The 21,599-nt window shown below is 43.0% G+C and overlaps 1 protein-coding gene across 7 annotated transcripts in view; it reads left to right on the top strand.

The window, feature by feature from the left end:
* Nucleotides 1-21,599, top strand: part of EPC1 (enhancer of polycomb homolog 1) — a 68,678-nt gene that overhangs the window by 12,310 nt on the left and 34,769 nt on the right. For 2 of the 7 annotated variants that reach the window (XM_082752147.1, XM_082752148.1), the window contains exon 1: nucleotides 8,714-9,110. The exons of 1 other annotated variant lie outside the window; for it this stretch is intronic. In XM_082752147.1, coding sequence (XP_082608273.1) covers nucleotides 8,958-9,110 — 153 coding nt within the window. In that variant the 5' untranslated portion in view covers nucleotides 8,714-8,957. Of the gene's footprint in view, nucleotides 1-8,711; nucleotides 9,111-21,599 lie in introns of those variants that run through there. 4 more of the 7 variants (XM_082752149.1, XM_082752150.1, XR_014316795.1 and 1 more) reach the window with 3 other exon arrangements.

Genomic DNA, 21,599 nt, shown 5'->3' on the forward strand with positions numbered 1-21,599 from the left:
AAGTATCTGATCAGATTCCCAACTTGGTGTTCAGTGCAGCTTCATAAGCAGGTGTCCTGATATGAATGAGGGTGCAGTGTGGCTACAGAGAATGATAGAAACAGAGTGGTTTGGGTCAGTAGGGACTTTAATGCCCATCCAATTCCAACCGCCTGCCATAGGCAGGGACACCTCCCACCAGGCCAGGTTGCCCAAAGCCCCATCCAGCCTGGCCTTGAACACCTCCAGGGATGGAGCATCCACAGCTTCTCTGGGCAGCCTGTGCCAGTGCCTCACCACCCTCTGAGTGAAGAATTTCCTCCTAACCTCTAATCTTTTAAATCTTCCCTCTTTTAGTTTAAAACCATTCCCCCTTGTCTTGTCATTATCTGCCCGAGCAAAAAGTTGCTCTCCATCTTCTTTATAAGCCCCATTTAAGTACTGAAAGGCTGCAATGAGGTCTCCCCAGAGCCTTCTCTTCTTCAGGTTGAACATCCCCAGCTCTCAGCCTTTCTTCATAGAAGTCCTACAGCCCTTTGATCATCGTCTTGGCCCCCTTATGGACCCACTCTGACAACTCCACGTCTATCTTGTGCCAGACTCCAAGTGAGGCCTCAGCAGGGCAGAGCAGAGGGGCACAATCACCTCCCTCCCCTGATGTCCACCCCTCTGTTGATGCAGCCCCGGATGCAGTTGCCCTTCTGGGCTGCAAGCAGCACTGCTGGCTCACGTCAAGCTTTTCATCCACCAGAACCCCCAAGTCCTTCTCTGCAGGGCTGCTCTCAATGAGTTCTCCCAGTCTGTGCTCATGTCTGGGATTGCCCCAACCCAGGTGCAGCACCTTGCACTTGGCCTTGTTGAACCTGGGCCCGCTTCTCAAGCTTGTCTAGGTCCCTTCTGATGGCACCCCCTCCTGTTGTATCAACTGCACTATTCAGCTTGGAGTCACCTGAGAACTTGCTGAGGGTGCCCTCCATCTCACTGTCTGTCACTGATCAAGGTACTAAAACAGGACTGGTCCCAAGACAAACCCCAGAGGAACACCACTTGTCACCAGCTTCTACCTGGACATGGAGCTTTTGACTACAACTCATGGCTGGAGCCATCAGGCCAATTCCTTACCCACTGAATGGCCCACCCTTCAAATCCATCGCTTTCCAGTCTGGAGATCAGGATGTAATGTGGGACCATGCCAAAGCCCTTACAGAAGTCTACGTAGGTGACATTGGTGGTTCTGCCCTTGTCTGTTTGATGGAGTCACTCCACCACAGCAGGGCACCAGGCTGATCAGGCAGGATTTGCCCTTGGTGAAGCCATGCTGGCTGTCTCACATCACCTCCTTGTCCTGCATGTGCCTTGATAATTGCTTCCAGGAGGATCTGTTCTGTAACCTTCCCAAGCACAGAGGTGAGGCTCGCTGGTCTGTAGTTCCTGGTTTTTCCTTTTTACCCTTTTCAAAAATAGGAGTGATTTTTTTCCCTTTTTCCAGTCATTGGAGACCTCGCCTCACCACCAGGACTTCTCAAATATGATGGAGAGGCCTGGTAGTTGCATCAGGCAGCTTCCTCAGGACCCTGGGATGGATGCCATCAGGCCCCAAAGACTTGTTCAGTTTCATCAAACCTGCTCTTTGCTTACAGTAGGAGGGACTTGGCTCCTCCAGCCCCTGCCTAGAAGTAACTGTTGTTTCCAGTTTTCCTTTCTCATTTATCAGAGGACGGACACTCTCCTTGGCCTTTCTTTTCTGACCAGCGTACCTCTAGAATTCTGTTTTGTTACACTTCGCAGCCCTTGCCAAGTTCAGTGTCACCTAGTCTTTGGCTTTCCTGATCCAGTCCCTACTCATCTGGACAGCATCCCTATGTGCTTCCCAGGCCTCGTGTCCCTGCTTCTGCTGCCTGTGCACCTCCTTCTTACATCTGTTTGACTGGCTTCCTGCCTTCCCTGCTTGGTTTCTTACACGTGGAGGTGGGGAGTTCTTACGCTGTAAGAAAAGCATCCTTAAAGATTTGCCAGCTCTGATCAGTTCCTCTGTCCCTAAGGACTGTTTCCCAGGGAACCTCATCCACTAGGTCTTTAAATAGCAAAGTTCACTCTTTGGAAGTTCAGAGTCCTGACTTTGCTTTCTGCCAGGCAGATATTCCTTCAGATCAGGAACTCAACCAAGGCAAGGTTGCTGCAGCCCAGACGACCTCCAGTCTTAGCCTCTGTAATGAGTTCATCTGCACTGGTGAGCACCAGGTCTGATACCACTTCTCCTCTGGTTGCTTTGTCTAATACCTGCACCAGGAACTTATCCTCAGCTCATTCCAGGAGTCTCTGGGGTTGCTCTCAGCCTGCTGTGTAGCTTTTCCAGCAGACACCCACGTGGCTGAAATCCCCCATCAGGATGAGAGCGTGAGTGCAGTGCTTCTTGTAGCTGAAGCAAGTGTTAACAGGCTCCCCGTGATCAGGTGGCCAGTAGTACACCCCAACCACAGGGTGTCCTTTATTGGTCTGGTCCTTGTTTTTTACCTACTGGCTCACAACTCGTTTGTAGCTTTTTCTCAGGCAACTCTTGATAATCTATTAATTCTTCAAGGTAGAGGGCAGCACCATACCCCTCCTTCCCTGCCTGTCTCACCTGAAAAGTTTGTAGCCCTCGACTGCAGTGTTCCAGTTGTGTGATTCGCCCCATGATGTTTCTGTGATAGCAATTAGCTCACAGTTTTCTAATTGCACCGTGGCTTCCAGCTCCTCTTGCTTGTTTCCCAAGCTACATTCACTGGTGTAGAGGCACTTCAGCTGGGCTCTCAGCCACATCACCTTTTTAGGAGCCCTCCGTATTTCCTTTATTCACAGTTATTTCCCTGCTGCTTCCTGAAGTGTTGGTGTTCCCTGGTTCTTCCCTGTCACTCAGAATTACATCTCCTTTCCCCACTGAATCTAGTTTAAAGCTCTGCTAATAAGCCCAGCGAACTTGCTGCCCAGAATGCTCCTGCCACACCTGGCCAGGTGTGCCCTATCTGGGCTGAGTGTCCCCAGCTCACAGATCCCAGCCCCCTGAGGTGGCAGCAGCCACATGCCAGTCATTCACCTGATCTGAAAAAGGAGAAAGAACAAATTGGTAGAGCAGAGAGCAGGACTTAAGCCAGTGTTGTTAATGAAGGCAGAACGCTATAAAACCAGTCTCGTGCTCAGAGCCTGTGAAATGACAGAACTGTTGTTCATTTCAGCCCGTCTTACTTTATTAACTTTATTTTACATTAGGTAGTGCTGTCTTGTGACTTCCTTTATGTAGCTGTAAAATGTGCAACCCATTGATCAGATGGTAATCCTTTTTATCCAGTTTTAAGTATGGGCACTTGCAACAAAGTGTTGAAACTTCAGATTTTGTTGCTGACTTCTGTGTTCTGTTCTGAATGTTAAGGACAGGTAGTTTTGTTAGGCTGCTTTCCTAGACATTTCTCATAAGGTACTGTTCATGAGACTAGCTGTCATAGGCTTTATGGTGGAAAAAAAATGCTCATGTTTAATGCTTCTGAGCTTCCTATTTTATCAGGTTGTTTTTTTTTTTTTTTGTGGGGGGGGGGGATATAAAATTAGGCAGCTTTGGAATCTAAAGGATTGCTTCCACCCTCTATATGTTGAGTGAGAACAGAAATAGAAGATGAAGTGTTTTATTATCCCTTCTCTCATCTACTTTGTATTCCAAAGTGTAAATTAAAAGTGCTTACAAAAAATAAGTAATAAAAGAATTGGTCATGCAGTATGTGTACCTCCCCATTCACTACAGAAACAATAACAAAAATGTGCGTGTGTGTATGACAAAGCACTTTCTCCTGATAGAGACAAGAAGTGAGGAACAGTGATTCACTTGGTCACTACTTCAGGTTATGATTCAATAAGAACTTCCGACAAGCTTTGTACCTGTTGCATCTCAACTGTGAATGCCTTAAATAACTGAGTGAATATACCACATCATTCTTTGAGATACCAGAGCTATGAGACATTAAATTGTCTTTCAGAAACTGCCAGAAGTTATCACAGGTGTTTTGCACCAGCTTTGTAGTGTGGTATCTGAACGCTTTACATGTTTGACAGGTCCATTATCTCTTTTATAACAGGTAGTTGACATCATCAGATAAAGTGAAATTTACTAGGAATGACACCAGTTAATTTATGATTGAAATCTTTGTTGTTAAGGTAATTTCTACAATGTGTCTATTTACTACTGTACTTAGTGTAGCATAAAACTTCATTAAATTAAGAACCTGTAGTGTCATATTTGCCTACACTTACTTCATTTTAATCCAAATTCCAGTTAGTTGACCATGATGACTTAAAAGAATAAAGCTATCTGTAATATCTGTAATGATATGAAACATAAATAAGTGCAAAAAGATAGCTGAGGATCAAACTTGCACAGAAGAATCATTAGCAAATGTAAACCAGGAATATGCTTACAGAAAATATCATCTCTTACCATAAAATGGAAGAGCCACCTATACTTTTCCAAAGAGTAAATTATGGAAAGAAAACAAAGCATGGGAATTCCCTAAGTTGCTATTTCTTAATATGTGATTATTGAAAATGAGGGAAGAAAGATCAGTGATACTTTTTTTGTCAGTTCAGAGTAGTCGACCGTAACAAAGCTCAAAGGCCAAACACATCTTATCAAAATTGTTATATAATTAAGTGATGAGAGAGTGAGCTCTACAATAGTAGAAATTGGTTATAAAATAGGCTGAGAGTGGCGGGGGGGAGGCAAATATTTATGGATAAGCAAGTTAGTATATAATCTAGTATATGCAGCCTATTCCTCAATTTATGAAAACATGGTAGCATCTTCTGGAAAAAGCTCTTCTTAAATGGTTGACAAATGAGAAATGTTTTACCCTTAACATATTCTACTCTTAAAATCTGCTACAGTTTTAAGTAGGCACAAGAAAAGTAGGGTCAAAGAAGATGCATATATGTACAGAGTCAAATGTACTGGGATTTCTAATCCTAGCTTGACTCTGGATTCTTTTTTTTTTTTTTTGGGGGGGGGGGGGAAGGCAAGGAAGTAATCTTGCAATGAGGCTGGAGTGTGGAATGACATCAGATGTTCACTGCTACTACTGGCTGTAAAGATCTATTTTTTCAAATAAATATGCTTTCCATAAAACTGGAACAGAAAACTCGTATATGTAATATCAGCCACTATATTATACAAATCAGCCTCCGTACTATACATGTTTTCAGTTTTTAGTGCTCTTATATTACACTTGCCTTTTTATAACATCTCTTTATTTAAAAAAAAAAAAAAAAAGGGGGGGGATGGTTGAACTTTCTCGTAGCAATTTATATCCGTAAATTTAGAGCTACTTGATTCAAGAAAGCACCTATAGTTTAAGCTATGTGTCCTTTGTGCATAGCTGTTTTGTGCCTAGAACCAATGACTGCTGTTGGAATAGGAGACAATATTAGGCACCTGTTCAGAAGACAACTCATGTTTAAATAAGCTACTGAAAGTCTTCTCAGTCAAAAAAAAAAAAAAAAAAAAAAAAAATTTAAGCCACAAAACTAAATACTGAAATTTGTATTAAAAAAAACAAAAAACAAACAAACAAAAAAAACTGTCAAATGCTGTGTAGAACTTGCAAACAAAAATAGCAAGTTAAATAATTAGGCTTCGTAAACCTGCGTTAGATGCTCTAACAAGAGACCCCTGTCTGTAGCTACATAGATCAAATTGTTGGATCCCCTCCCTTAATGCCTAATCTGAATCCAGTGGTTTTGGCTGAATATTGAAATCAGCTTGTATTTACTATCCAGACAGCTGACATATTAAAACTGTTTTACTAAACTGAAAGAAGTTTGTACAGCTCGTTTTTAAGTATTTTGAGATCATAAAAAGATAGCGTTAGAGGCATCTGTTTGATACTCCAAAGAAGTATTTTCATCAGTTTGTAAAAACAAAACAAACAAAAACAACCACCAGGAATTCAAATCAATTTATTCTTTACGTTTCAGATTCCTTCCAGTTCATTAAATTTTACTTTTTACAACAGATACTGTACAATTTCTCAACTTTAAAGTAGAGACAGACAGGATAATGCTTGTCTATTGTGTTGTTTGTTCATTTAATAAACCAGACAAACAGCATAACATATAATGGTTCATCTTCTGTATGTTAAAATTTAGTATAAATGTATTTATTTATTATATTTAGGATTAAAGAAGAAAATAGCATTTCTCTCCAGAACTAAATTTGTGCTTACTGATCTTTTACTGAGAGCTGTCAAAGCCTTTTTGGTCATTATGCAAAACAGGATACCAATTTTAAACTGACAACTGTCAAGTACTGATGTCTACAAATGTAACGTAAGCATTTTGGTAAATGCTACAAAAATGGCAAAACTTAAAATATACCTACATATCCTAACTGAAAGGAAGGTAAAATAGAAATATTTATCAGTGTTTAAACTCCTGCCTCAGAAAAGTTCTATACTTTTCCTATTATCACCCTGACAGAAGCCTGTGCTGATGTCAAATTGATTTGGAATATCCTTGCTTTCAAATTGCACTTCTCATCTCACTAGCAAATTAATTCAGGTATTTTTGTGGACTAATCAAATTCTGCTACAAAATCTGTTTTATTGGTAAAATAATAAAAGCTGATGAATGAGCTTCAGGCCAAAATTTTGTCTTAATGCATGCTCTCCTATTTGTATCTAAATGTTATTGTCCATTCTGCATGTTCTGCGCTTTTCTCAAGCCTGTAGTGGGGTTAGAAATGCAAAGGTCAATTAAGGATAAGTTTAGACTTGAGCATTCTTTCTTTATAGTTCAGAATGTTTTCTATACTTTGCTTTTCATTGGAGAGTCATATTTAATTGCCTTATTTGTTGCCTAGCTGCCAGGTATTTCATTTCCAGTTAGTGTTTTAGGTCAAAGGAAATCTATGATAGTGTGTTGCTATTTATTTATTGTCATTGCATTATGTTTGCTAGTTGGATAAAATAAATTATTCAGTATTTGTGTAAAACTGTAGATGTTTTATATGCAACTTATTTTAGGATTTCTTTAGGATTACTATTTCTAGCTAGGGAATGCTTAAGCTTTAAAATGAGCATAAAAAGCAATGTGCAGTTTTCACATCTGGTTCTGATGTAATTACTGAAATACAAATTAATACAATGATACTCTTTAGTTCATTCCAGTATATCTAAAAAAAAATGTTTTTCTTAAAAAAAAAAAAAAAAAAAGTCACATTCTTCTTAGGAGCTGTATTGCTGTATTCCACTGCATTACCTATTTCCAATACAGATTAAAAAAGTGATGAGATTAATACAAGCAAAAAATATTTTTATAGACAGAATAGATTTGAAAAATTACCAAGTGAATTAAGACTTTAAAAAAAATCCTTTTGTTACACTTGTGTCCTTTTTCCTAAAGTTCTATTTTCTGGGAGTAATGTGTGATAGGAAAGGAACAGGTTTTGTCTGCTGCTTCTTATGTAACAGAACAAAACGGTAAGATTTTGCTTGAAACGTGGAGGGATATTGAAATTCAAACAAAACACAATTTTTTTGGTACTTTTAAAACCAGAAGCATGTGAGTTATGATTTAGGTGTAGGACTGGAGTTACCTTATAACACAACGCAACCCCCAGACGTGTTCAAGCACTTGCTGCGTTCCTTAAATAGCTGGCTGCAGGGATGGGCAGGGGGAAGCTCTTTTTGACGTTGGGACGACCTGGGGCAGAGCAGAGAGACATTATTGAGATAAGTGAGGCTCTAATTTCCCATCCTTTGCTTATAGCAGGACGCTGCATCAATTTAATCAAGTCACTGAGACACAAACTAGCTTACCTAATGAGACATCTAACCATTAGTTCTACCCTCTGCCTGTAACGAGCGTGCTTCAGCGGCTAACCGAGCGGTAACTTAAGCCCAGGCAAGGGTTAAACCGCTTCACGTGCCCGCACTTCGCGAGCGCAGGACGGAGTTTGCTGAAAAACTCGGGGAAACCGCGGAGCCGCTCGGCAGGCGGCCGCTGCTGACAGCTCCGCGCGGGGCTCCCTCAGCCGAGCGCGGGCTGGCGGCGCTGGGGGGTGCCGGTGGGACCGGGGGGGCTCTGCTCGGGACCGAGGGGCTCCCAACGGGACCGGGGGGTCCCCTCGGGACTTGGGGGGCTCCCAACGGGACCGGGGGGCTCCCCTGAGGCGCCGCGGGGCTCGCTCCGGGCTCGGGGCTCTGCCGCCGCCTGAGGCGCGATCCCCGCGCTGCGGCCGTTGGCGCCGCGCCCTGAGGGGGACGGAGGGGAGCGGAGCGCTCGGCACCGCTGTGAGGCTGGGGGGCGGCTGAGCCCCCTTTTTCCTTTCCTTTTCCTTGTTTTCACCGCTGGAGCGCGTGTGTGTGAGGGGGATATTTTACCTCAGGGAGGTGCGCGTGTGTGTGTGTATGTGTGTTTGTGTGGGGACGTTCGGTACCGCCCGAACCCCGTCCCCCCGCCGGAGCGGCGGTTGCCTTCCCCGGCGGAGCAGCGCTGAGGAGGAGGCAGCGCGAGGAGCACCTCGCCGCCTCCACCTCCACCCATCCCGGCCGGGCTCGGTTGGGCTCGCAGCCCTCCCGCGCTGCCGTGCCCGCGCTCCTCCGTGCCCGCGCTGCGCGCGCTCCCCCCCGGGCGGCGCTGTGCCCGCGCCCCTGCGCGATGCAGTGTGGGAATGGCTGTGGCGCTGGGGTTGGCTGAAAGAGGCGGCCAGTCGAGGTTTAATGTCCGCCATGTTGGCCGTGGCGTATTGAGCGGAGCCGGAGCGGCGGAGGAGAGGAGCCAGCGCCCAGCCCAGCCGCGCCAGCCGGCGCCGCCGGGCCCCGTGTCGGAGCGCGCCCCGCCCCGCCGGGGGAGCCCCGGTCTCTCCATGAGAGCGCTCGGCGGGGTCCGGCTCTCAGCTCGGAGCGCTCTTGCTGTCGCCCCCCCCTCCCCAGCCGGAGCCGCCATCGCCGCCTAACATGAGCAAACTGTCGTTCCGGGCCCGGGCGCTGGACGCGTCCAAGCCGCTGCCCGTCTTCCGCTGCGAGGACCTGCCCGACTTGGCCGAATATGCCTCCATTAACCGGGCCGTGCCGCAGATGCCCACGGGCATGGAGAAGGAAGAGGAGTCGGTACGTGAGACCCCCCCCCCCACCCCCCCCCCGGCCGGGTCCCTCCATCCCCCCCGCACCCGGGGCCCCCACCTTCGCCTCTGCGCAAGCACAAAATGGCCGCCATCTTCTCCCCGCTCTCCCCGCCCGCCGGGAGGAGGAGGAGGAGGAAGGGGGGGGGGGAGGCCGAAACCGGGGAGCGCGGGGAGGAAGGCTCCGCGCCCTGCCGCTCGTTACCGCTCCCCCCGTTACCGGTGCCCCCCCCCCTTTTACACCGCTCCCCCCCCCACCAGGGGCGGCCGCTGGCCCCTTCCGCCGGGCCCCGCTAGGCACAAAGGGGGTCACGTGATCCCGCGCCCGGCCGCCATTTTGTCTCCCGGCTGCTCGGGCCGGGCCTTGTGCGGCAGCGGGCGGCGGGCGGGCGGCGGGGCGGTGGCGGCGCTGCCCCGCTGGGGGGCGCCCCCGAGCCGGCCGCGGGCAAGGAAGGAAGGAGGGAGGGAGGGAGGGCGGCCGCGGGAGCGCGCACGGCTCGGGGGCGCGCTGCCGGCAGCGGGAGAGCGCCTGTGGGGGGGAGGGCGGGTTGGGGGCGAGCGCGGTGTGGCGGCCCCTCCTCAGGTTTCCCTCAGGTTTCCCTCAGGTGATGGGCTCGGCAGCGCCGCACCGGTGTCTGTGTGCCGCCCGGGGCGAGGAGCGGGTCGGGGTGGGTTTGTTGGGGGAGTCGTGAGGTGAAGTTGTTGGGGTGGAAGCACGCGTAGCGGTCCAGGAGGCAGTCCCCACACGCTGATGTGTTTGTCGGTGTGAGGAAGTCTGAGCTGGGCGCCAGAAATCCGCCGCTGCCTCTCGGTTGTGCTGTATGAGGGAAGCACGAAACTTGCGGCTTCTCCAGCGTCAGGCTGCGATCGTTCCGTCCCCACAGCCCAGGGTGGCTGTAACGTCTGATAACCCCTACTGCTAAAGCCCCTTGCTGAAGTGTTTGGGACTGTCACGTTGCTCATTCCTTCTGTCTCCTAATCATTCCCTTAGTATACTTGGCTTTCTCCACTTATACATTAAGTGCAGCAAATGGGCGAGAGCGGTGGGGCTGCAGTTATGTAAACAGGCTTTGAAATCGTGATGAGAACAAACGTGACAACTTCGTACCCTTTCAGTTTTGCCTGCTGTCAGGCTGCCGTTGTCCTTCGAAGGTGACAGGCTGTCAGGTTCCCGTTTGTATTTCTAGATGTAGTAGCGAGCTTTGAGTTACTTCTCTAAAACTTAAAACACATAAACCTTCCTCAAACATTGTCTTCTGTTTGTGGTACTGTTGGGCTAAGTTAACCAATTCTGTGAATTCTTATGAAATGTCACGGAGGCTGTATGTATTCTGGACAGTTAGTGCCCTTTGCATGTTGTCTCCATTCAATAACTGCCCTCTTGCTGTTTTTTTTTTTTTTCCCGTTACTGTAAATGCCTGCATTCTGACATAATTTATGTAACATTCCAAAGTTAGTGCAAGTCATAACTTTAAACACCCACTGAAATATATAGTTTGAAGTTGCTTTTTTTTTTTTTTTTTTAAGTGATAATGTTCAAAACTTTATCGTGATATCCATTTAGTAATAGTGTTTAAGCAGTAAGTAGTTATGCTTAGATCCTCTCGGTTCGTTTGATGCAGTAGATGGACTCCAAAGCAATACCTGTAGATTCTGATATGAGAGAGCACCCGTAGTTTCAGCTTGCACCAGAATTTCAAATTTTGTTATGTTTGTTAGTCGGCAAGTATCCGTGCATGCGTTATTTATATAGGAATGTTAGATAACTTTCGCTTTCACTGTTTGCCTTGCAGTTATAAGTCCCGGGGATTGAAAATTATACAGGGTAACTCCATAGCTTCCATAAACCCACAGATATGTGTCCTAGCTAAGGAAGAGGTAGTCATGAGCAAGGGAAAATTGTTCAGCGTTAATTGTAAGACTTTGTTTCTGTGGTTAATGGGATGCTTTTGTTTGCAGAATCGAGCTTTGAGGGTTAAGCTCCAGAGTAGGTGCAAGTAAATGCTTTCCACAGCTAAAGTTTGCTCATGCCTTTGTTCTGAACACATGTGCATGCACAGACACACCCCTGAGAGAAATTTGTTTGCCATTGATAAACACAGGTGTCTTCTTGAATCCTTTTAGGAGCTTCTTACGTAAAGCAGTTGATTTTAAACTCTTCCCACTTCGTGTTTCTGCAGACTTGCTAGACTTCTTTCTTTCTCACATATCACCCCAAAAAACTTTCTCCTCAGCTTTGTACAGGTGCTGACAATGTAGAAGTGTGGTGGTTCACTAAAGGTACAGCAAATGTTACAGGTTTAATACCCTACTAAGTTTTCTTCCCTAAAGTTCATGCCACGAAGGATTTTTAAGAAAGTTGGAAATTGTATTATGTAGCAGCAGGAGACTTGGTTTAGATTTTTTTCTCTAATACTTAAAATAATAGATATTTTGCATTATCAGTTTCTTTAAGGACAGATGGCAAAGTGTCCGTAAGAATCTGGGGGGAGAGGAGGGGTGACTTGGGTTGGTGTGAACAGCCATTTATAACGTATTTTATAAATAGAATTCTAGCATTGCCTTGAGTTTTGCATAAATCTAATTTTAAATGAACACACATTTGGAGTTAAGAGCTCTTCTCTTGACTAAATAACTTTCCCTAGGGAAAAATGCAATCAAAGATTTAATATTCAAGCATCAAGTCACAAGATATTTAAATGACTAATTAGTGTTTTGATGCACAAAAAGGAATATATTTTGCTTCCCTTTCATCTTATCTCTCTCCCATCCTGTTCCTACAAAGAATAAATATGGAAAACAGTGCATCTTCATTATTGCAACTTGAAACTTCAGATGAGCAATGCTGTTTTGTAAGAGTCCTCTGAAGGCCAAAAAAAACTTGTCAATTCTAAAGTATGCAACAGATAAGAGGGATACAGTAGTTGTTTAAAAACAAATGACAACTAAGGACCTTCCTTAAAGTGATGTTAATTCTGTTAACAAGCGAAGTGTACCTTTCTGCTTAGTAAGTCATAAGTTCAGTTAGTGGTTTTGTTTGGAGGTAGAAGGCTTAGAGAGCTTTTTACTTACTCCTGGCACACAGGCAGTGGTACTTGGAGCTATCAGCTGATAGCTCTGACAGTTGGGTTAGCTCCAGAGTTTGTAGGGTAAACACACAGTGGCTGTTGCTAAATCTAAGAGACTGAAAACAATCAGGAGACGCGTGCATCTGTTAAATAATTACAACCAAAGCCTCCAAAATGTGAGGATGTTTCTTACGTAACACTAAACATCCGCTGTATTATCTCAGCCTTGTTTTTGAGGAAAATGCATCCTCAGCACAGTGATTTTGACAGCCAGAGAAGAGGTCACTGTTAATACTGTAGTGATGCAGATTCAGGTAACACATTCATTTCAATTCATAACAAACGGCCTGAATAAGGAAGTAGACGGTGGCAGATTCATTTATCTTTGGGAGTAATGTTTCTTTCAAGATGGTAATTTGTGGGACACGATTTTTGCCTTTTTTCTTAACTGGAAATTCAGATTTCAGACTGGAACATAAAACAGGCAGCTGGAAAAGCATAGCAAATACAACTTTTCTCAAGTTACTTCAGATAAACTACTTTACTGAAGAAATCAGATAGCCTGAATCTTCTTAGCTTGTTCACTAACTTATGTTTTGCAAAGGAAACATGCGTAGCTTTGTAAGTGTCCTAAACTTGGTGGCTTTTCCAGCCATACCAAGGAAGACTTTACTAACTTTCCCTGCTTTTTTTTCTTTTCTGAATGAAAGGAGATAGAACAACCTTATCTTGCCCCTCAGCCTTTAGGCTCTCTTACATCAAAAACAGAAACTTGAGATGGGTGGGTTTTTTTGGAGGCTTTGTAGCTGAATTCAATTTTCTAGAAGGTTTTTAATGTATTTTCTTTCTAAAAAGACATTACCTTACCACCCCCTCTCCCTCCCCCCCAAGAAAAAGAAGAAAGCAATGTTTTTTGAAGCACCTCAAGTCAACACTTGTAAGTGTATTTAACACATCAAGATGTGTGAACTTCTTAGGATCTCTAGTTGAAGTACTGCAACAACAAAGGCAATGTGTGAGCAGAGATACTTTTAAATAAGTGCTATGTTACACATCATAGAAATGAATTACGTAAATAGGAAAACATGGCTATTTTAATGAAATTTCTACAGTTAATGACAGTCCCTATTCGGTGTGGGTATGGGAATTAACCTGCTTTTTTTCCTTAATTTTGTTATCCTGATGTGAATGCTGACATTACTATGATTTCACTAAGGATTTGAATGCTATGTTTCCATTTAGCCTTGTGTACGTTAAAGCTTGTACGTGTTAGGTGCAACTTTTCCATCAGGTAAAATTCTCTAAATCCAAGTGTCTCTGTCCTTGGTGTTGAGGCAGGGGAGAGTGAATTATATAAGTGGTGAGAAGTCTTGTTGCTTCATTATATTACTCTTAACTTCCTCTTCTAACTAAGCTCGAGGGCCAGTGGTTAATCTCTTCACTCTTCACTCAGAAGTAGCAGCGTCCTTGTCCTACTAGATTGCTTCCAGGTGTGATGCACTGTGTACAGTTTGGCTCTTAGGGGTCAGGATTTACAGTTCCATTTTGGTGAGTTACTAATAGCTAGGTATCCAGAAAAACTAGGCACCCAGAGCCTGAAATCGCAAGCTGCACAACTGCTTTTTCATTTCGTAACATTTTCCTTTGCAGATGTGTTATAATGCAACTAACAGGTTGCACAGAAAGTGAAATGAAGTCTGCACATGCAGTTGTCAGCTGTAAAAGCTATTATATTCTGTTATCTGGTGTTTGTTATCTGTCAAAATAGTTTAATGTGTGCTTTTGATCTCTTCAAATCCATAGCTGTAGTTCTCTTCCCTGCCCCAGCTTTAGAGATGTTCAAGAGAAGCTTATTTGTTAAATTGTCACCATTAAACATTCTTAATCTTTTTTTTTTTCCTGATACCAGCATGAGCATCCAGTATTTCTGAAATGTCATATACAACCTGATGATGATGATTTAGTGTTCATTCAAATTCTTTGAAACATTTAAAATGTATCCCTAACAGGGCATCTCTAACTTAGCAAAGCAATAGGTTAATTCACATTTACCCCCTTTTGACCAGGCTCCTCTTCACAAAACTTCCTTGAGCACAGCTGCTATGGCTCTTCTCCAGGAAGTGCACCCAGAGAAAATAGGCCTTTCTCCTCCCAAATCCATGCTGGAGGCATTGGGAAGATTGCATAGCCAGACTATATTGTTACCAAAACAGCTGTTTTCCACCTTTTCAAGGGAAAAAGCTGGTATGGAACATAGCAGATGAGGCCTGTGTCACCATCTCAGCTATGGTGAATTTAAAAATGAGTGAATTAAGCGTGTAGCTTAGGTGTAGTGAGTCAGTGAAGGAAAGGATAATAGGATCTTTTCAGTGAAACTCAGGTATGTAGTCTTTTCTGGTCAGGACATTCTTAAGAAATTGCCTTCTGTCAGTGTCTCAATAAAAGTATATGTTTCCTTCCAATTAAACACCTGTGTATATGGTTTTTAAGTACTCTTAAAATAATTTTTCCTTTGCTGATATGTGGTTCGCTGATATTAAGTGCTTTGGGATCTTGTAGGGGTAATCAGTATTATATGAATGCAAAATCGTAACGGGTCCTGTGACTGAATCATTAGGCTCAAGTCTGTTTTCTTCCTCTTTGATGTAGCAAAACTTAACCACATTCAGTTAGGAACAGGAAGCACAGAGAACAGCTATGGGATTTGATAGTATCCAGGAGACTAACCGTCCTGATTGAAAGCTCAGGACTCATGATAGCGTGTTATACCACACAGAAGTCAGGTGCTAAGTTGAAGTTGTGAGCAGAGGATTGTCACGAAGCGAGTTGATGATGTGGTGTTTGCTCTGTACACGTTGTCCGGTAGACATAATAACAGTGAGGGTGTGTGTCCCATGCTTTAGAGCTACATATAAAGTAATTAAGGTTACAGAAAACAGCAAGAAGAGTGTTACTTGATCCTCAGTGTCTTGTGCAGGTCAGAAGCTTCTGTAGGATGTCCAAGCTCTGTTGTATTTCAATAGGATGTCATTCACACCACGGAGGGTATGAATTAATTAGCAAACCCACTCCGGAAGAATTCAAAGCCAGGGCACCTGTATTCCAAGTGAAAGCCATTCTTTTTCTATTTTGTTTTATTTCCATCCAAGTTAAGTATGTATATAAAAGCCATTAATTTCTCCTAGAACGCTTCCAGAAGAGCAAAGTGTAAACCGGTTTTGAGTAATGAGTTTGACATATGCATGCTCAAGTTATTTCTGACCTTTTCTTGATTTCCTGGTAATTGGCACAAAGAGGAGGCTTGCAGCAGCAGTGAGCAGTTTTATGCATAGCAGAGTAACCTACTCTGAGACCAGTTGTTCGTGGTCAGGCTTAAAACAGGCTAAGCTTATTTAGAGCTCGTTTGTGAGGATAGTTGGCCATTGGAAGAGATCGAAAATCTCTCCTTATTTACTTACATTAAGATGGAGAAAAATCCACAAAGGTAACTTTGTTAACAATATTCTTAGTGGCACAAGAAGGAATGGAGCTGGTAGGGAGCTTTTGGAGTTAAAGGAGAGGTGCTGATTTTATTTCAGGATAAGTTTAAGGTCATTTTTAGGGTACACTTGTACAGAAAGGTTTTAACTCCCAGGAATTTTGATATCATCTCTTAAGGATAAGGTTATCTTCGTGATTGTTTTTCATATTTGATCAATGGTGTAATGGATTTTAGCAAAGGGACATTATTCATTGTATGCAGTAAAATACTTGTGAAGTTAACACCAGGAAGGGTTAGTAACTGAATAACTTTAATGAAGGATCAGGGTGATGTAGCTTTGTGTTTCTTTGGATTTTAATAGCCAAAGTCTTGTATTTTATTCTTAAACTTTAATAATCTATTACTTGATTTCAGGTAAGGGGGAAAAAAGTGTAGTGTGGCCAGCCCTTACACATGCTAACATTTTCTTTGAGTATACCACTTTGCTTGTCGCTGTCTCAAGAGTTGCCATAATTCTGTGGCCATGCCCAGCAGTGCTTGTGCATTTATTTCAATGTCAAAAATTTGCAGAGCATTCAAAGTGAGTTTTGTACACCCGTAAGTTAATACGTTACTTTTTCAAATAAAAGTTTTAAAGAAGTGTGTGCTTGTGCATGGCAGTCTGCGCTGCTAAAGCAGAGTACTGTAATCCACTGACCTTAGTTATCTGTAATAGGTTACTTCTTTTTCCACTTTGTTATTTCTAAGAGCTAGCTTTAATATCCAGGAATGCATCACAGGGCTAACGTATCAGAATAGAAATACCAGTTGTGGTGTATATCCTCCTGCTGTTTACTGAGCTCTCTATATGCTCTTTGCCAGTGGTGTCTTTGTATTTCTCAGCTGTATGTTTGTTCTAGGAGTAATCTAATTCTGGGAGGGTCTCTCTAGTTTTTTTAAAAATAAATAAATAAATAAATGACAATGAATTGAAGATGAAACAAACATTTGGGAACCCACTGGTCTGTCTATCTCTTCAAGCACAGGTACTTTGAGCGAGAGAGGAAACTATCCTCTTACGGTTTAAGTACCACTCTCAAAGATTCATTTCCTTTATATTTAATCAGAAGTTAAGAAATTCATGCTTTTTTGAATTGAAATGGAAGCTTTCAAGAGGGTGTTGAAGGAAGGAATTGCTTGCTAGCATCCAAAGTGATGCTGCATCCTGGTACAAAATCATGCAGTGCTCAATTATGAGGGCCCAGAGTGACATGGTAAAATGAGGCTGGTCTAAGCACAGTTGTTGAGTGAATAACAAGTTCATTTTGCATTCATACCTGTGTACCAACATCACAATTCAGAGCTGGTGCCTTCCTAATTGTAAATAGAAATTAGATAAGAGATGTTCTAGCCTGCCTGGAAGGCTTAGCAAGCTCGTGCTTAAGAAGGGAGATTTGAAATAAAGACTGCCCCGTGTATACGCTTAACGCTGCTGAGTGTTTTCTGTTAGGATTTGTAGGGCTCTAGGCTTCAGGTTCTTCACTGATCAGATATGCAGCCCACAGCACGTGGCTGTCAGGAAGGTGCTAGCATGGAAATTAAATTCTGTTTGGGCTTCTGCTTCGTGACTTTTCAAAACCTGGGAGTTTCATGCCAAGACCCTTGTTAGGAAGGAAAGCGCATTGGTAGCAGGTTAAGGATGCAGAACTCTTGGAAGGGAAAGAAGGGTGCAGGTAACTTCGTCAAACTATTGATTTGCAGTAGATGTTGCCCAAAATGATCTTCAGGGTGTAGGTAGAGAAACACTTGATGCAGCTTCATTTGTTTGTTCTTCTGTTGGTGTCATTATCATCCCCTGTAGTAGTTCTGTCTACATAGTACCTCATGTCTTTTCCTCCAGGCATTTCCCCAGATTTTCACGTTTGAAATTGCCAATTCTCTTGCATTTTTAAACTGTATAGTTTTGTTCTCCTCAAGTTTCTTTATAACACTGATAAAATCACATTCCTGGTTTCCTGCATGTTTACATTTTCTCTTAGGAAGTGATGTTTTTAATTGCATGATAAATCTATGTAATTCCCCTCCCCACCCCCTACCCCATATTAGTATGCCAGCAGGACACGTCCTGCATGCCTTTATGATTCTTCATTTTTCTTATTAAGAATTATTAAGATAATTCTGAGAAGTTCTGAGAGAAAATCAGAACTGAGAGCAGAGGTATTATATGATATTGTAAGTTAACATGTAGTATTTCCAGTTCAGGAATGCAGGTATATCTCAGAGAATGTCTCAATTTGAAACCACACGGTGGTTTTGTTGGCAAGTTGAGAAAAAGGGGCATAAGTAAGAGCCAACCGGAGTGTCTTGTATAGTTACTGGCTCTGTTCAGTGATTACCTCTGCAAAACTATTAAAGCCTGCGGGTGCTTATGGATAAGTTAATGCATTCTTTTCTGCTTTTCAATTTATTTACAGTTTATTTTTTACTTGTGTTTTCGTTGTTGTAATTGATGGCCTTGTTTGCGCTTCCTTTCTGTTTATCTTCTGCTTTGTTAGAAGAAAGTTATGATTAATATTAGTGCACTGGCTCTGCTTTGTGCCGAGGACGTTGTAGTTCTGAGGCAGAGGCCAAATGCTGTATGAGACTGTTGGAATAGTAGGATGAAGGCCACTTAATAGTCACAGTTATCTCGGGAAGCTAATATGTATTTCAACAAACTTCGTGTCAGTAGACAAGACTTCATCTGTTTGCATATGATAGGAAAGAACTGAAACTGAAGTGAAACAGCTTTTTTTTTTTTTTTTTTTTTTTTTTTTCTTTTGTCAGTAATGTAAGGCTTGCTCAATGAGGAAGAAAGCGTGCTTGGGGGGTAATTAGTGACACATTCGAAAAACTTTTACCAGAGCTGTAGAAGTGACTAACAGAACTTTCTCGTGTGTTTACTCTGTCAGCTGTCCTCTGAAGTATCCGCTCTGAGGAGTCTTGTCTTGGGAAGATAGTCAGAAATGTCCTTACTACTATTAAGCATTAAAGCCAAAGTTGATATGTGATGGGTTGGAACAGAAGGCAGTGAGTTTTTGGTGACTTTCAGGGCTTTATTGGTGGTGGTTGTTGACAGTTCAGCGTTAACCCTTGCATCTGTCCTGGTTTTCCATGGCATCTATATTCTCATTGCAGAAGGATGTTGAGTTGGCATATGGCAGTTAAATTTTGTCTTCATTTGGGAGCTTTAATCAGCTTTTAGGTATTTAAACTTGGGCTATAGAAATAAATAGGTCCTAGAAATAGAGACCCTTGGCCTTGATTAGAAAATCTGGAGACGCTTCCGAGGAAAAAGCAATTCTGAAGTGCTCATTACAAGCTTGTAGAAAACAAACCTGTAAAAAATGATCCCTCGGCATTTTCATTACCGATTCACTTCGGCAGGTAAAGGCCCATGGGTGTGATTTGGTAACTTGATGATTTTTTATATCTGGCAGCTGATTTACCTTGGTAATTTGAAAAAAGAGGGGCATGGTATCTGCCATTTCGTTTTGGCTTTCATTAAATTGTAACTTCTCTGCTATGATTTTCTGGGGGGAAAAAATGTTTTTCAAGGTTAGTTGTCTTATGGATATCATCATCCTGTTTATCAGCAGTCTGGGTTTGACTTCATACTTGACCCGTGCTCAAGAGAGAACTCTGGATAAGAAACCCTTTTTTAGTTAATCAAGGGGAAGATTTAGCAATAAGTCACTAGGTCTAGAGATGGTCCCTTGTCCAGGAATGTTTCGCGGTGGGATCAGGAGTCTATGTACAGTTCACTTCTGTGTTTATAATGGATGTTTATCTTCCTCTTGTGGTTTCTCCCACCATTGACAGAGCCAGTGTGCATGCGTGTCTTGGGCTGTGGGATCATTTCTCTTGAGATGGTTGTGCTGAGAAATACAGTCTGGATTTTTTCAACACTCTGCTCTTTTGCACTTGGTAAATTACCCATCCAGATTACCTGAGAAAACTAGACGGTACCCGTTGCTGAGGAGTTGGAGGAAGTCAAGGCACCAGTTTAGCAGATGGCACTGTCTGCTCAGGTGGTGCTGGAATCTGAGGGCCTAAGCCAGCGTTTGGCAGCAGTATCGCTTCTAGGGATGGAGAGAGAGAACATCATCTTAGTTTGGCTTATTGTTCCTGAACTGACTGAACTAGGTCAGATCTTTACCGTAATACTGAGAAGATGGAGAAAGCAGGTACACATTGTCTCGTGGACAGCTAGTGGTTCCTGATATGGTAGTTCCCTTTAATTTAGCAATGTGGAAAGGAATAAAACACCTACTTCAGGAAGAGGCCACACACAGACACGTATTTGAGAACCTTAGGTAGGTGTTGGAACCAAGGTGCTGTCAGAAATACCCAAACACGCAAATGAAAATGGATTGAAATGCCTTCTATGTGGTTTTTATAAAGCATTTTGAAGCATTAGTCTCAAAGACTTTTATCTCCATGTATCAGTGATATCTTGTTGATAAGCATAAAGGAAACAGCTTCCCCACCATGACGTTGGGGCTTAAGTGTGGTCCTAAATACCACAGGGACTTTTTTGTGATAGCAAACTGTGGCAAATAGTTGGTCATTTTGGTTAGAATTTCTTGCGAACAACACATTTTATCTTTATGCCTAGTTTTGTTGTTGTTGTTTTTTTTTTTCACCTTTCATTATAATGTTGTCTTTCCTTTCTGTTGATCAGTTATTATTTGGTCTTTATTTTCAGCGGGGGGAAAAATGTGGGAGCTGAGCAGAATGATGATTGAATGTGGCAAGCGGTATGAAACCAAGACTGTAATTGGCAATTTAAAGGCAGCTCCTATTTTTACTCTAAAAACGTAACCAGTGTCAAGTTGATGGTTTTCAAGACATGAAGTGTATTTATAAAAGATTATTTAGCACATGTTAATGGCAATAGAGCTAAAATACTCTGTGCACAGAAGGGACTTGAACTGATGCAGAGCACAAAATCTGACATGCAGTCCTCTGATAGTTTACATAGGGCTATGTGGGAAAAGGGAGAGACAGGATGGCTGGTGTAATAGGATCTTTTAGGTTTCATAAAAGGGTTTCTCTGCTGATACGTGGACTGTATTGTGGGACTCGGTATTTGGGAATGACACAAAGTTTCTAAAATACCTATAACGCTTCAATACATTATATTTTATACATATAAAAGCGTGGTTATTCATACCACAACTTTATTCCCTGGGCACCAGGAGTTAGTTACCCATTAAGAAGCATAACAGTCTGCAGCTGCACAGTTGGTGGAGAAACAGGTAGCTCTGTGTTGTGTTCATGTAGGTGTGATACAGTTTGTTCGGGGGATGATGAGTGGCATTATGGGGATCGAGTGCTCTGGCTTTGGTAGGTGGAGGTGGTAACATCAAGGTTGATCTCCGTGAGAGATCGCGTGCGCTTAACTTGTGCTGTGGGTACAGGCTTCTGCAAATACAATGGATAAAAGGAATGAAGACATAAGGAATACCGGTGTGACATTCGGTTTGGGGTTTTTTTGGATGTCTGGAAGGTCCTAACGCCTTTGTCTTACCAGCATTCAGGTCAATTTAAAATACCACTTTGCATTTGAAAAAGGCAGCAAAAATTTGCCTGAAATTTGGCTGAAAAAATTGACAGTGAGGCCTGAATTTTTGGATTCTGTCATATTTTACATCCCATTCGGTGTTCATATTTTGTCCCACTCAGACAGTTAGGTCTCACACTGTACACAGAAAGAATAACCACAACAGTTACAATGCATTGAGCTTATGAGCACTAGGGAAGTGCTTGTCCTTACTGTAAACCTTCCCTATTCACCCTCTGTTCTTCTCTCCTCCCTCCCTGCCTCTATATGACTTTACAGCCTCAAACCTGTCTCAGTTGCTCAGTGTTTATATCAGACTTCAAAACAAGTTTGATCATAATTGCA

The sequence above is a fragment of the Aythya marila genome, assembly GCF_965140915.1.
Source record: "Aythya marila genome assembly, chromosome: 2".
NCBI lineage: Eukaryota > Metazoa > Chordata > Aves > Anseriformes > Anatidae > Aythya > Aythya marila.